We start from the raw sequence: 15,346 nt of genomic DNA on the forward strand, positions 1-15,346 counted from the left end.
GAGAAATTCAAAGACAAAAATTAAACTGAACACAATGTTTTTACATTCTTTACAAGTGTAACTGTCATAGTACAGTAATGGCGCTTTTCCATTACCAGTACCAGCTCAACTCGACTCAGCTCGCTTTTCACTCTGTTTTCCATTGCAGAATAGTACCTGGTCGTCATAGCGACGCCGCAGGAAACTGCCGTGACGTAATCTTCTACGCGACACACACCCGCTAGCCGCTACCCACACACACAGGACAATGGAGGAAATCGAGTGTATGCTGTTTTTGGATGTTTTTTTTGTTTTTGCTGTTTTTTATTCAGGATACTTCGTCTGGTGCGTGCAATGATGACGCAGTGAATAGTGACGATTCTCTCTGACCAATCAGCAGTCTGCCGATTTCACTGAGGATTATTGTGACCATTTTTAAATCTCACAATCCTTTTTCTCAGGTTAGAACTTTTTTATAAGAAAGGATTATAGCACAATGGCACTAAAACTTCTAAATTCTAGAGAGCATTTGATTGGACAGAAAACTGTGTAGCGCAGGATGAGTCATCCAGTATACCAGCAAGCTGATAATGTTTTTATTACAATAACATATTAATCTAGTGCAGATGGACAAAAAATAGCCTACAAAAACTCAAATTATGATTTCACAGGGTTTTTGATTTATTTTATAATTATTGTCGTCACTATGACAAACTTATCTGGGGACTTGATGTTATTCCTCTTGATGGTCAAATCTGTAATCTGTAAGAAGTTTTAAAAGTCAGTTATCATAACCAATCAAAACCTTACCTTCACATGTTGGTGTTTCTTCCCAAGCTCCATTGCGGCAGAAAACTGTACTCTTCCCATTCATTAAATATGATCTTCGACATACATATGTTACACTTGATCCATCTACATAAAATTCTTCAGGTTTAGATGTTATGAATGCATATTCCACCTTTGGAGGAATGTTACAACTGACATCCACTAAAAAAAAAAATGTTTATGGAAATTCATGAAATCCAGTATGATCCAGATTAACATCGTCAATAAATAGTGTCTATTTTCCACTATATGCTGTCGCTGCTCCCCACAAAAATACAATAGGAGTTTGAGAAGCTCACCCTCACAAACTGGTTTCTCCCATGTACCTCTGATACATGTTATGAAGCTTTGAGTTGATATGAACCCTGGATCACATTCCACTTCAGCAGTTCCTCGATCACGAAGGCTTTGCTTTAGTTTTCCATGGTGAACACTGGGAAAAGCACCACATTCTTCCTCCCCTGTAAAGACAGAAAACAGGAAACACATTTCAGTACACTATCATTCGTCTAACACCTGAGACTGACAATAATAAAACTCACGGATGCACCGAGGTTCTTCAGACCAAGAGCCTTTCCTACATGTCACTGAATCCCACCAGTTCCCAGTGAAGGGTTTATAACCCGTGTTGCAGGTGTAAAAGATTTCTTCCTCATTGGAGGGGTGGCTGTATATCAACCCGTTTACCACGGATAGATCACGGCACGATTTCTGCTTTGCTGCGAGGAAACAGTTTAAAAACATAAACATTCTGATCTCATTTGTTTTGAGTCGTCATTATGTAGATGTATAATGATTTGATTGGATATTGAAAAAATTCAAGATAAAGGCAGTATGACGAAACTGTGAACACAATGTTTTTACATTCTTTACTGTCATAGTACAGTAAGAGCTGTGCGTGTAAACCTCACTCCCCTGGCCTCAAGAGATGCACTAGCAATTGACACTAGAGGCTGTGGTCTTTAGAGTCCTTGTTAGCATATCTGCCTTCCACATCAGAGTCCCCGGTTCGAATCCAGCAAGGAGCAGGTCGAATCGGACCAGTTACACAAGTACAATATAACAGTCATGCAGTTCACTATCACTGTTTCACCATCAGCGTATGAAGATTTTTAAACTGGTTCTAAGTTTCCATATTTAATGTTTTCTCGAAGACATTCTGAGAAGCACAAACGTCACACAACGACACAACTGTGTATATTAAATGCTGAAGTACTTGCACAACTAGTCAACACTCTCTAGAGCTACAGTTAAATGATTTGGAAAGTGCATATAATATAACGATTATTTTCAAATCAATTAAATCTAAATGAAAAAGACATTTAAATAAATAACAACAACAAAAAGAACTTGCCTTATTGGCCACAATTAAAGAAAAACAACCAAAAGACAAAGCCGAGGAGTTTCACAAGTATCTTTGTTGGTCTGTCTCTGATACTCTTGTCTGCTTGGGGATCAACAAGTGAATCATTTATCAAAGTCAAAGAGAGGGTTTTCTTACACCAGACCACTCTGTGCACAAGCAATATTTACACTGTTCGCTCTTGTTCTTCTTGAATCAAATCATAAAGTATATTGTGGTGAATCAATCTGTCGGGCATTGGAAATGAGTGAGATTGAAGAAGATTCACAACACTTTCAAACTTTTAAATAAATATTTCAAATTGAGTGTCTTTATTTTGTTACATTTAATTTGGAGAATCATCCAATCAGAATGAAGTAAAATCAAAATTCTGATAATTTTTTATAATAATAATGAGAATAATAATAAGTGATAGTAATAATAAATAAAACCAATTCATCATTAATGATACAAAAATCATACCAGTGCATTGTCGTATGCCTGTCCATTCAGTCTGGGAATTGCAGGTGATTTGTACAGGCTGCTCTGGTTCAAACCCAGGACGACATTTATATCGTATTCTTGAATTGATGTTGTAGTGTGTTCTCTGATCTCCCACAATCTCTGCATTTGGGATGTTTGGTGTTGCACACATTTTTACTGTAAAACAAAAATATCATCATTCTAATTTGAATTCATAATATATGCACAAATTGTAAGATTTAATATCAGCCCATACCAGCACACAGTGGTTTTGGTGTCCATCCGTCTCGAGTGCATGTGGCCTCTGCTGACATTTGATCATATCCAGACATGCAATAGTAAGATTTTTTTACTCCCAATTTCAGATCTCCCCAGAAGAAATATTCTGGCCTAGACACATGCTGGTCACGTGGAACTTCACATCTAATTTCTGAAACAAGATTTACATTATTTTAATATCATGCAGTAAGTTCAGCAATAAATGCAGAAGTGTTTCTCTATAATCTTACCCGCACAAACAGGCTGATAATCCCACTGCCCATTCTCTCGACATGTAAATGATTTGATGGTTTCTTTTGTTTGAAAGATCCAGGATTTTTCAGTGCAGGTGATCTCCACACTTTCTCCAGCTCTGAAAATAGTTTTTCCCTCTGGGTTGATCTTTTTTACTCCGAATGTGCTTGACTTAAGCTCACAAGTTACTTCTGTACAAGACATAATTATGTAGAAATAAGCGTAAGAAGAGATGAAACATAACAAATGTGTGAAACTGGATTTGCATGCTTTGTCTTTTGGGGAAAACAAACGATTCTGACAATTTACTTCTTTTTTTTTTAAATCCTAAAATAGGAAAAAATACAGCTTACCATAAATAGAGTACAATTTGAATAAGTCCCTAAATAAGTATAAGCACATTTTCTATTTTGAGAACTTTTAGATATATTTGCTAAACTATTATCTGGAAATTAAGCAAGCTATTAGAAAGTAGTTATTAGTAAGTCGGTTTTTTTAGCTGATTTTGTAGTTACCAAATAATAATGCTCAGCAAATGCTGTTGCCTCATGATTTTCCCCAATAATAAAAAAATAAAAAAAACAACAACATCAGCTGGACACTTTCAGCATCACAGGAAGAAAGTAAATAATCTCATTCCATTTTCTCAACTTTTACAAATATTGTTGACTCCTTTCATCATTTAGAACAAAAAGATCAAGCAAATATTTTCTTGAATGCTTTGGAAATATATAATATTAGTTTATTAACTACATACGTGTTTTATTTTAATATTCAGTTTTGAATTTAAGGTTAATGGCTATCTAATTTAAGAATGTTTCAGTGTGACACTAGAGTTTCTTTGCATAATGAAAGCTATGGATAGAATGATTTTAGTGTTATTTCACATATTAATTATTTGTTATGTAACACTGGTGTATTACCATCACATTCTGGGTTCAGAGTCCAGCCAGATTTAGCACATTTGGGGATACATTTCATACAATAAAGAGAATAAAAAGCATAAAGCACATTTACCCTTTCTCGCAAGTATACAACACTGTTGCTCCAAAAACAAACTCAGACCCTGATATAAGACTAAAATCACCATTTGCTGTTAAAAGTTAAATGTTTTGGGAAGTGCATATCATTTAACATTTATTTTCAAGTCAATAAAATCTAAATGAAAAAGACATTAAAGAAAAACAACCAAAAGACGAAGCCGAGGAGTTTCACAAGTATCTTTGTTGGTCTGTCTCTGATACTCTTGTCTGCTTGGGGATCAACAAGTTAATCATTTATCAAAGTCAAAGAGAGGGTTTTCTTACACCAGACCACTCTGTGCACAAGCAATATTTTCACTGTCCGCTTATGTTCTTCTTGAATCAAATCATAAAGTATATTGTGGTGAATTAATCTGTCCCATAGAGCATTGGACATGAGTGAGATTGAAGAAGATTCACAACACTTTCAAACTTTTAAACAAATATTTAAAATTCAGCTTCTTTATTTTGTTACTTTTAATTTGGAGAATAATCCACTCAGAATTAAATAAAATCTAAATTCTGATAATTTCTATAATAATAAAAATAATAATGATAATAAATAATAATAATAATAAAAAACATTAAACAGCCCTTTTCTTCATTTTCTCTAGTCATGTAGCACTGATTTCAATTTTATTCACATTTTTTCTGCTGAATAGGCAGCCATGTTTTATTGAAAGCCAATTTTGCCAGCAGTGAATCTATACCAGTAAAACCTGGCACGCAGTTCACTTTCATTGTTTCAATATTCATAATATAATATTCCAAACTGGTTCTATTTTTTCATATAATATCCTCTCAACGACATTCTGAGAAGCACAAACAAACGTTACACAAAGATGTAGTAGTCGACACTATTTAAAACCACTTAAGGTCATTTAAAAGTGTTGGATGTGTATATAATATGAATAACATTCTAACAATGAATGAACTCACCTTGACCTTGCACAACAGTAACAGAAAATAGAAAACAGGAAAAGCTGATGAATTGTACAGGAACTCTCATTTTGAACTCTCATTTCACAAATGACTGTAACTTGTTTTCTCACTCTGTTTGTATGATGGGGAATCAAAAAGTGAATCATTTACTAAGTCAAAAGAAGGACTCTTTTATACCAGATCACTTTGTGGATGTGCAGAAGGATATTTTGTTTAAAATCCCCCTGTAGTCAATAACTGTATCCCTTAAAAATCATCTTTGATCACAAAAATGACATAAAAAAAAAAAAATCCTGTGAATTTTATTTATTTATTTATACCTTAATATAGCTTGAATGTAACTCTACAACCTTGCTTCATTTGCTTTCAAGTAAAAAAAAAAATCTAATTGAAAAGCATATTAAGATGAATAACATTAACCTCAAAAATAATAGCTTGCCTTCACTCTGCGCACAACTAAAGGAAAATCACCAAAAGATAGGAATTCTCATTTTGAGTTCACATCACAAGTAGCTTTTTTTTTTTTTTTTTGTCATCTGGACAAACCAAAGGACAAGTTACCCTAGACAAGTCAATCTTTGTAAGTCACGACATTTATGTAACATATAAACAGGAAGCAAAAAGAAAGTTCTAAAATATTTGACGTGTTCCCATGTGCTTTACAGGTTAAACCTGTTAGATTTAGATTTTTTTTTCACTGACTAGTGTTCTTTACATTTAAAGAAGAACATTATTACATTAATTAATTAATGATTGTTTCATAATACTTATGTTACTAAAACATACATTGAGGTAAAAGAAGAGTTTGACCCTTAAAGTATCAGTATGTGCTAAAAAAAACAACAACTGTTGTTGTCTCTAGAGTCTAGATGACCTAGATTGCCCTCCTTATCTCACACTGAAAAAAAAAAAAAAAAATGTTTGTCTTTTTTAAACCGTAAAAACTGGATGTCATTTACGGGATCTTACGGTGTGGACTTTTGGTAAACATTGAAATGTTAAACTCAAAGGTCTTTACCTTTATAAGTAAATGGTTGTCATGTGCTGAGTTTTGGCATGAATAGGATCAAAATTATTATTTTTTTTTTTTCATCTATCCTACATGTCAAACTAAATATTATTTGAGTCATTTAATGTTCTTTTCAATTTCAATGAGGTTTAAATTTTTGGCAATGCTGTTTCCAAAATTTGTGACAAATAATAAAAACCTTGACATGTGATTTCATAATATATTTATAAAAATTCATTTGATAAAAAAAGAAATCCAGAATGAGCAACAGGGGTGTAAATTTAGCATACAATTAAGCCTCAGTAGGTGCTACAGTAGTAGTTGTAATGACCGAAAAACATACTAAAATCTGAGAGAGAAAAAATAGTTTGATCATATTTCCTTATCATAACTTTGATAACAGGGCTGAAGGTTACGATATCAGTGCTACAATATTTGCAAAAAAATTGAGAAAGCAAATGAAATTTTACTTGTCTTATTGCCATGCTGCATTTAATGAAACTAAGAGGTTTACATATTGGTTGGTTTTCTTTTATTGAGAGTAAAGTATTGATGAAAATATGATCGGTTGTTGCAGGTGAAAATTCTGAAAAGTCTGGTGCTCGAGCAGACATTAAAATTTAATTAAATAGCACTTTTTACAATACAGACTGTATGAAAGCAGCTTCACAGTGATAACATGAAAATAATACAACAAAGTTTGTTTCTAGAAGAAAACTGCATCACCATCCACCTTAAGTAAGGCAGATCAATAATACTGTTGAATATTAAATGTCCCCAACAAAGCAAGCCAAAAGCCAAGGCAACAGTGGCAAGGAATCAAAACTCCATCAGGAGACAGAATGGAGAAAGAAAACTTTGGGAGAACCCAGGCTCAGTCGGGGGTCAGTTCTCCTCTGGCCAACGAGCGAACAGTGTATGATTATGATTCACGCAGCATTACAGGTCAGAAGTCGGACTGGATTAGGAATGGGAAACATTACTGGGAAACTCAGGCTGGCAATATCAACAGTAGCAGTCAGTTTCGGCTGTTGTTCAGCTGAAGTTAGTTCTGTGTCGATTCAGTTCTGTTGTAAAGATCATCAATTATTAGGTTAGCTCATTTTATCTATAAAGCAGTTCTGAAGAAATGATGTCATCGTCCAGCTCAGTTCAGTTATCATAACTTGTTCAGTTCTCTGTAAATTGTTTGTGTCTTAAGGACTTTTTTACTGGTGCATGTGCAATAATTGTTAAGGTTTAGTAAACAAGCATGAAAAACATTGTTTAAACCCTTTCCAATAAAGATCTGTACAGTTTATCTGGATTTTACAAAATTATCTTTAAAATACAGTATCCTGAAAAGGTGACTTATTTTTGCTGAGTTTGCATAAATAAATGTTTTCCGTAAATAAAATGCATAAATAATGCAAGAAATATGTTGAACTAAAATCCACACCAAAGTCACTATAATTACTAACATGTTTTTAATCACAAGGGTCATTAAATGAATTTTAAAAGATAATAAATACAAACAATTTCTTTAAGATTATTACGAACGGCTCAGAGACTTGGGTTGAACATCCAAATGCAGCTTTATTGGGACAATCCAGAATCATAGTCCATATAACAGGCAAAGGGTCAAACAATCTAAAAAAGCAACAGGGTCGAAAACACAGGCAAAAGGGAAAATCAAGAATATGGGACGATACTCAAAAAACCAAGACACAGGAAACCATGATAACGCTCAGAAATGCAGTGTAACAACATACAAGACTTTGCAACGAATGAGTGAATACACAGGGCTTAAATAGGTAAGAGTAAATAAAATAATAACACACAGGTGAAAGTAATTAAAACACTAGTTATTCCGAGCAATGGGTTATGGGAAAAGTAGTTCATGTTGAGAAAGCAGATGGAAGTAGTGTCCTCTGAGGGAGATCATGGGCACTCCAGCTGGTGGCTGTGACAGAGATAATATATAATTCTATAAGTAATATTTGTAGCTGAATGACAATGAGATACAAGCTTGAGTGTGTCTCTCCGTCTTCATAAACATAATTGCATGCTGAATTTTTACTAGGCCAATGAAAATATTTAATATTCATCAGTTTGGGTTTGCAGTAGTCATTTTAAATATCAACATTTAGTGGTAAAAAACATCTGAAAGTAAATACTAGAAGTCATTCTTAAAATCGAACTGGGTTACATTACCTCAACTACCACTCTAGTTTATTTTCAGTTATTTTGTGTATCACCTGGAAAAAAACAAACAAATGAATAAATAAATGTACAGAACACCAACATGACTAATTCAGATTGAAAACGAGAAACATTACTCACAACTTTTGTCAATCTGAAGATACCCATTAGAACACGACACGTCCACATATGCTCTCATCCCACTTCCAGTATTCCATCCAGCCGTACAGTTAAGCCTATACTTGTTAGCATGCGTTATATAGACCTTTCCTGTAGGGAGCTGTAGATTGTACTTCTCAACTATGTCATCAATTTCACAAGGCCCTATGACAGAGACATCGTCCAGTGAAAAACAATACAAAACAATTAGATATTTGTTTTTACAAAAAAAGCAAAAGAGAATTAATTTGTAATTGAATGACTCACTCAGACATTTCGGAGGAGTCTCCCATTTTCCATCCACACACTTATAAGATTCCTGTTGCTTGTCCAGCACATAGTAAGACTGGCAAGTGTACGATACCTCTGTAATCACATCTTTTTCCGTTCTGATGATGCTGTAGTCTCCATGTTGAAGATATGGAGGTGGTGGACAGATCCCACCTAAAAAAAAAATATATATATATATATATATTCATATACTGTACATTTTTGAGCAGCATTTAGTGTCCGCGATTATACTAATGAAAGTCTTAGGACAGCATTTGACAACAAATTTCTGTGCTCCTGAATGTTTCTGGTCAAAGCATGATCTCCAGTCTCTGAGTGCAAGTGACTGTTTTTATGTGTGTGTGTGTGTGTGTGTGATTGCGCTTCATGCACATTAATACAGAACGGTGATTAAACTGACTGGAACTACCTGTGCTTTACACGTTTTGAACACACATCTTCCAGCCAAATAGGGGTGCGTTTTCCCGTACGACGACGTAACTCGCTGCTTAACTACAGTACCATAGTACGATGCATCGTTGAATAAATCAGCTTGCTAGTCACGACTGTTTCCCGAAACCGTAATGTCGCAAAGTGGTCGTTCAACCATGTTGGTTTATGACGTCACGCACGAGGTGGAGTACTAACTTCTTTTAATAAATCTGTTTGAGATCGAATTAATACTAGATGGTTTGCTATAAATTACAGACATAGCATGAGGACTATTTCTCATTTTTCTCAGTTATTTTTGCTCTATTTCCAGATTCAATCATAGGCTCGTTGTTACGTAGTAGAGCACGTTCGCACAATGCCACAATGTCTTAAAAAATGGTGCTTTCAATCTCTTGACAAACTTAAAGACGTAAATGACATTTGTATGTATCCTAAATAAAAGATATAGATTGTACTGAATGTCAGCTTACTTATTTTGCTCAAGATTTTATGAAGTCCACATGTCATGCAAACTGGAAACTATGCTTTAACCACAGATCGAGAGCGGTGGTTGGAACGAACACCGACTCATTGAACTATGCTGATAACAACGGAACTTGCAAACATAGTTGGCTGACGATGCTTTTGGGAAACACACCCCTGATCATGACTGTGAAACTCAGGCCCTGTCCACACAAACCCGGGTATTTTCAAAACCGCAGCTTTTTATATGCGGTTTGGCCGTTCGTCCACACGCAATCGCAGTATCCGGTCACTGAAACCGAACTTTTTTGAAAACTCCTGCCAGGGTGAAGATTTTTAGAAACTCAAACTCAAAAATCTTCAAGATTTTGGCTTGTGACGTCAGATCCGGAACCTGAAATAACCTTTTTTCCAGGTTTCTGATTGGCCAACATGGCTTTATGGTTAGGGTTATATCGCCACCTGTTGGTTTGGAATGCTCTTAACAGCGCTTCATAGAGTGTATTAGCTCATGTGGACGTAAATGTTTTTTTAAAAGGAGGAGGAAAAACTGTTTATAAAAATACCCGTGTACGTGTGGACTAGGCCTAAGGTTCCATTTACACGACACCATTAATTTACACAACACTGACGTTTTTAAGGCCTGGAAATGCAAGCTTTTGAAAACGGGTTTTAACGTGCAAGTTTTGGAAAATGATACGGTTATCGTCTCAGTGTAAACTACAAAAATGTGAATTTGTGAAAACGGTGATGTCATGCGCAATTGCACATGTGTATTAGATGTTCAGTTTATAAGCACATCGTTTTTCTTTACACAATCTGACATCGTCACCTACTGGCCTGGCACGATTTTGAATCGCTTTCTTGGATCAGTGTGAATGGGGATCGTTTTGAAAATACGCATGCACATGACGTCACCACTTTCACAAATTTGCGTTTTTGTAGTTTACACCAAGACAATAACAATATAATTTTCAAAAACGTGCACATTGAAACCCGTTTTCAAAAGTTTGCCAGTTGTCATGTACATGAACAGCCAAAATGAATAAAAAGTTTTCAGTGTAAACGACCCATATGAACTAAACAAGACATGAATGTGACAGCTGTATCATTGTATGTTATATATATATATATATATATATATATATATATATTGTATCATATATACATTTTTTTGATGCACCCATAAATTATCCACATTTGGGATTGGATCATCATAGATAGTTGGGTTTTCTTTTAGCATAAATAAAAGTGAATGCAAGATTTTGTGGGGACTCACTTTTGCAGACAAATGTTCCGTTCCATTTTCCATTTTGACACATCAAAGCTCCTCCTGAAGTTTCATTGTATGGTTTATTGCACGTATATTTCAGTATCTCAAAGTTGCTGAACACAATTTTCTTATCTGACAGTTTCACAAATCGCAAGTCCCTTGTTGGTTGGGAACACTCAACTGTTCCTAGAGGAACAATTTAATGCAAAATATTATATGAAAAATAGTATCAATTAGTTGATAAGATTTCAAATGTCGATGGTCATGTTCAGATGGTAGTAAATTAACACATTTGATTACTTCTTAGATTCTGATTTATAGAAATGTTTCTAAATACAAACACAAAAGAATAAATTTGTACCTCCACATTGTGGATATGGGTAATTCCACCTCCCATCTGGCTGGCATTCAATTGCACGTTGGCCATAAAATCTCATGTTGACATCAGTGCATCGAAAAACTAAGATATGCCCAGGATTATAAGGTGAAGTGATGCCTGGATGTCCAAATAGAATTTCTAAATTTTTTAGTTCTTGCTCCTGACAGGTACCATCTGTATATAGAAAGATAACCTATTTTTGAATACTCAACAATATATTAACAGTAGTGTATGTAGTGTCTGCCTTACTTTTTTTAAATTAGAATATATATTTTTTTAATATAAGACACATATATCAGTTGCCGTTCAGTCAGTCTCTACGAGTTATGTCAGAGACTGACGAATGGGGGTTTCGCTAGAGAGCCCTATCACAGAAAATGAGCCAAAGGTATGAAAATACCATGGGTCTGCAGAATTTGCATCGCAAACTCCACCCCACTCCACGGACTGGATACGTGCGCTATTTTACTCAGATGAGTTCCTCCTGCACTGTTGACGCCATCACCAGAGTGCATGCCCGGTTGGTCAGCCCTCGTGATTGGTTAGGTGCCTCCATGTGCATGGTTCCCCGGTTGGGCAACCCCCACATGTGTATATTCCACGGTAAGTCTCCTCCGAGCACGTGTTTTCCCTCAGCAAGACCCCTCTTGCCATCTCAAGGTTGAAACATTCCACCCTGCGGGCTGGATACCTCTGAATTCTCCATATGCATCCCGTACTCGGGTCATATGTGTATTCTAAGTCCTCCCTGCGGGTAGGCGCTGTGTCACATATTCCATCTGGGATATGCTACCCAGTGTACCTTGGTATTCTTGGCCCTTCACTTGTGCTAGCCTCACGACAAGGATTTGGGGCTTGCGGAGGACACTGGAAGACAGCCGCATTGGCGAGATTAGATTGGGTCCCCCATTCATCAGTCTCTGACATAACTCGTAGTGACTGACTGAAAGGGAACGTCTCGGTTATGTATGTAACCCTTGTTCCCTGAAGGAGGGAACGGAGACGTTACATCCCCATGCCACTGCCGCTGTACCACTGAAATGGCCGGGGCGCACAGTCTCGGCTCCTCAGCAGGTAGCATGTGTTTTTAATTACACATGGTCCCTTTTAAATAAAAATCAATCAATCAATCAATCAATCAATCATAATGTGAGATTGCACCCGCAGCTCCTTTTATACCAACGCGGTGGGGCGGAGTTCACGATGCAAATTCCGCAGACCCATGGTATTGTCATACCATTGGCTCATTTTCTAATAACTCGAAGGTGATAGGGCTCTCTAGCGAAACCCCCATTCGTCAGTCTCTGACGTAACATCTCCGTTCCCTCCTTCAGGGAACGAGGGTAACATACGTAACCGAGACGTTATTTATCTATGGCTTGGAAATGATTCATCCAATCATCTTAAAAGTTTTCATTAAAAGTATCTGAATTTATGATACAATATAATCAAAGCAAAGCAAACAACAAAACAACATCAAGGTGTAACTTTCCAGTGCAGGTCTGTATGTCTGTCCATTGGCCCTCGGAATCACAAGTGATTTGTACAAGTTCCTCTGGTTCAAATCCAGGGCGACATTTATATTCTATTCTTGAAGATATTTTATACTTTTGTTTCTGACCTCCCACAATCTCTGCATTTGGGATTTTTGGTGGGTCACACATAATTTCTAGAAAACAAACATCCACATAATCATAGAATATATATTATGGGATTTTATGAGTAGTGCAGATTTTAATACTCTACAGCAGAACATACCAGCACACAGTGGGTTCGGTGTCCATCCGTCTCGTGCACATGTGGCCTCCGCTGACATTTTACGATATCCAGACTCACAACTGTAAGATTTTTTTACATTCAAATTCAGATCTCCACGGAAGTAAAATGTTGGTAGATACACATGCTGGTTGTGTGGAACTTGACATCTTATCTCTGAAACAAGATTCACCTGCTTTTAAAAATATTCAATGAATTCAGCACCAAATCCAGGAGTGTTTCTCTACATTCTTACCCTCACAAGATGGCTTGTAATCCCACTTCCCATTATTTGTGCATGTAAATGTTTCCTGGTTGTATAAGAACAGGTTTTTGACAGAGCAGATAATTTCCACTGTTTCTCCAGCTTTGAAAATGTTTTTTCCCTCTGGTATGGTTCTTACTGCTCCAGATTCAGACACATCAAGTTGACAAGTTACTGTAAAGACATCATAATGCAAAACTGAGTTAAGAAAAAGGTCAAGTATGCCAAAAATGGTTGGCAAACTCTAATTCGATTTTGCCTACTGTTTTATGAATACTGCATATTCAGACATATTACTATCTGACACATTGCTTAGTGAATGTTCATATTGCACACAAGCATACTACTTGATCCTACTTTATTAATGGTCAAAAAGTATGTTCATCATCAAATGCTTATTTGGCTTCCAAAAACAATAATTAGGAAAAATTAGTTTACAGAAAATAAAATATACTACCAGTTTTGTACAGCAAAAAAAAAAGTGTCTATTAGGGGTTATAATATACTCTACTAGCATATCACAATTCATTATAGCAACACTAATTATCTGTACCAATGGCCTACGGATGAAAATGATTTTGGAATTCTAGTAGTTATCTCTTCATGAAATGTGCAAGTACATCAAGCAGTGATCTTGAATAAAGCAAGAGACTGTGGAATTAACCTATGCACTGTGGAACAGGTCCGCTCCAAACGCCATTCTCCATACAATGAATGACACTACTTCCATCTAGCTTTTTCTCAGAAGATACACACTCAAAATGTATAACATCGCCATTAGTTCCTTCCCGTGTGTTCCCTGATGCAGTCACATCCCCATCTGTGCGAATTACAGGGCATCTGACCTCTAGGAAAACAAATAATCTGATTTAGGCTGAGTTTCCTGATAAATCGCTCTATGTCGAATGTCGGAGCAATGCCTGTTTCCCAAACCAGCATGTAGACCGCTAACCATTAAAGCTGCAGTCGGCAAGTCTGGCAGATTGAGGGAACTTAGCCAAAATTTTGAATGTTTACAACTCTCACGCCCCTCCCCCATTACCACCAAGCACCCTCCCATCGAGTTTCTGTGAACCGTCTCTTCAGCATCGAAGGATCATTTTCTTTTCCTTGGTTGTTTTGGACCTCCTAGCTCTGGTTGTTAACCGAGCAATTGGTAGCTTGTTAGTAGATTTTCTCGCCGCCATCACGCTTCGTACAATCCAACACACCTGCGAACTTCAGGCGTGTGCATTTGATAATGTGCGCGAGAGGGGAGGGGGGATTTGTGGCGTGTGCACGAACTGTGATTGACAGTAAGATCTCATACAGCCCTGCGCTGATTGGACCAGAAGAATGGGAGTGGTGGATTTTTGCAAAACAAATAACAGGCTCCAGGTGGAGGTAGAAGCACGGGGACTGCCATGCTACATGTAAAGACCAATTCACACTGCACCAACAGACGCTGACCAACGTGGACAATCACCAGATTACAGTATGTCATTTCTCAGACATTCCACGACCTGACAAAAGCCGATTCAACATGTTCAGGCCGCAAAAACAAGCACCAACCATTTATTATTAAATTCACAATATGTAACATTTTAAATTATTCAAAACCTAATCATCACACTTTGACTGCATTTAGTTGCATATTAAAGCTGGACTACATATCTTAGGCCCTGTTTACACCTGGTATTAAGATTTGTTTTGGTCGATCGGATCACAAGTGGACGACACTAAATAAGGGGACGGGAGCTTGAGCTTGTCCACTTTCGACCACTTCCAGAGGTAGTTGATAACGCATTCGACCGGATCTTCTCAAAACCTACTGACCTAACGAGTCAACATTAATGGACGTACACAAGTCAGAAGGGATTTAAACTTTGTCGGCTGGTGACCCAAGTTTGGTTTGAAGACGAAAAACACACCAAACACAATGTTCTCACACCATTCCTGATTTCTAACACACACTCACAGTGTTCGGCGTGCTCTTGCGTCTGTCAGATCAGAAATGAAAGCTTTCAGTGTGTTTTTCCGTTGTCTCCAGGC

The 15,346-nt window shown here is 36.6% G+C and overlaps 2 protein-coding genes across 3 annotated transcripts in view; both read right to left on the reverse strand.

Annotated features, from left to right (window-relative positions):
• LOC311296138 (complement factor H-like) overlaps nt 1-15,346 on the reverse strand; it is a 118,123-nt gene that overhangs the window by 66,840 nt on the left and 35,937 nt on the right. The window contains exons 8-11 of one of the 2 annotated variants that reach the window (XM_084417800.1): nt 2,633-2,809; nt 1,350-1,526; nt 1,107-1,268; nt 790-969 (exon numbers count right to left, since the gene is read on the reverse strand). In XM_084417800.1, coding sequence (XP_084273926.1) covers nt 790-969; nt 1,107-1,268; nt 1,350-1,526; nt 2,633-2,809 — 696 coding nt within the window. The remainder of the gene's footprint in view (nt 1-789; nt 970-1,106; nt 1,269-1,349; nt 1,527-2,632; nt 2,810-15,346) is intronic. The other variant, XM_084417799.1, reaches the window with a different exon arrangement.
• LOC311296156 (complement factor H-like) lies at nt 7,680-14,037 on the reverse strand. Its single transcript, XM_084417837.1, has 10 exons — nt 13,980-14,037; nt 13,307-13,489; nt 13,054-13,227; nt 12,788-12,964; nt 11,278-11,469; nt 10,923-11,102; nt 8,726-8,902; nt 8,441-8,623; nt 8,312-8,355; nt 7,680-8,060 (listed from the first exon to the last, which is right to left on the reverse strand). Exons 1-9 carry the CDS (start codon nt 14,020-14,022, stop codon nt 8,336-8,338), a joined length of 1,329 nt encoding a protein of 442 aa, XP_084273963.1. The 5' UTR covers nt 14,023-14,037; the 3' UTR covers nt 7,680-8,060; nt 8,312-8,335.

This window comes from Rutilus rutilus, assembly GCF_951802725.1.
Source record: "Rutilus rutilus genome assembly, chromosome: 8".
Lineage (NCBI taxonomy): Eukaryota > Metazoa > Chordata > Actinopteri > Cypriniformes > Leuciscidae > Rutilus > Rutilus rutilus.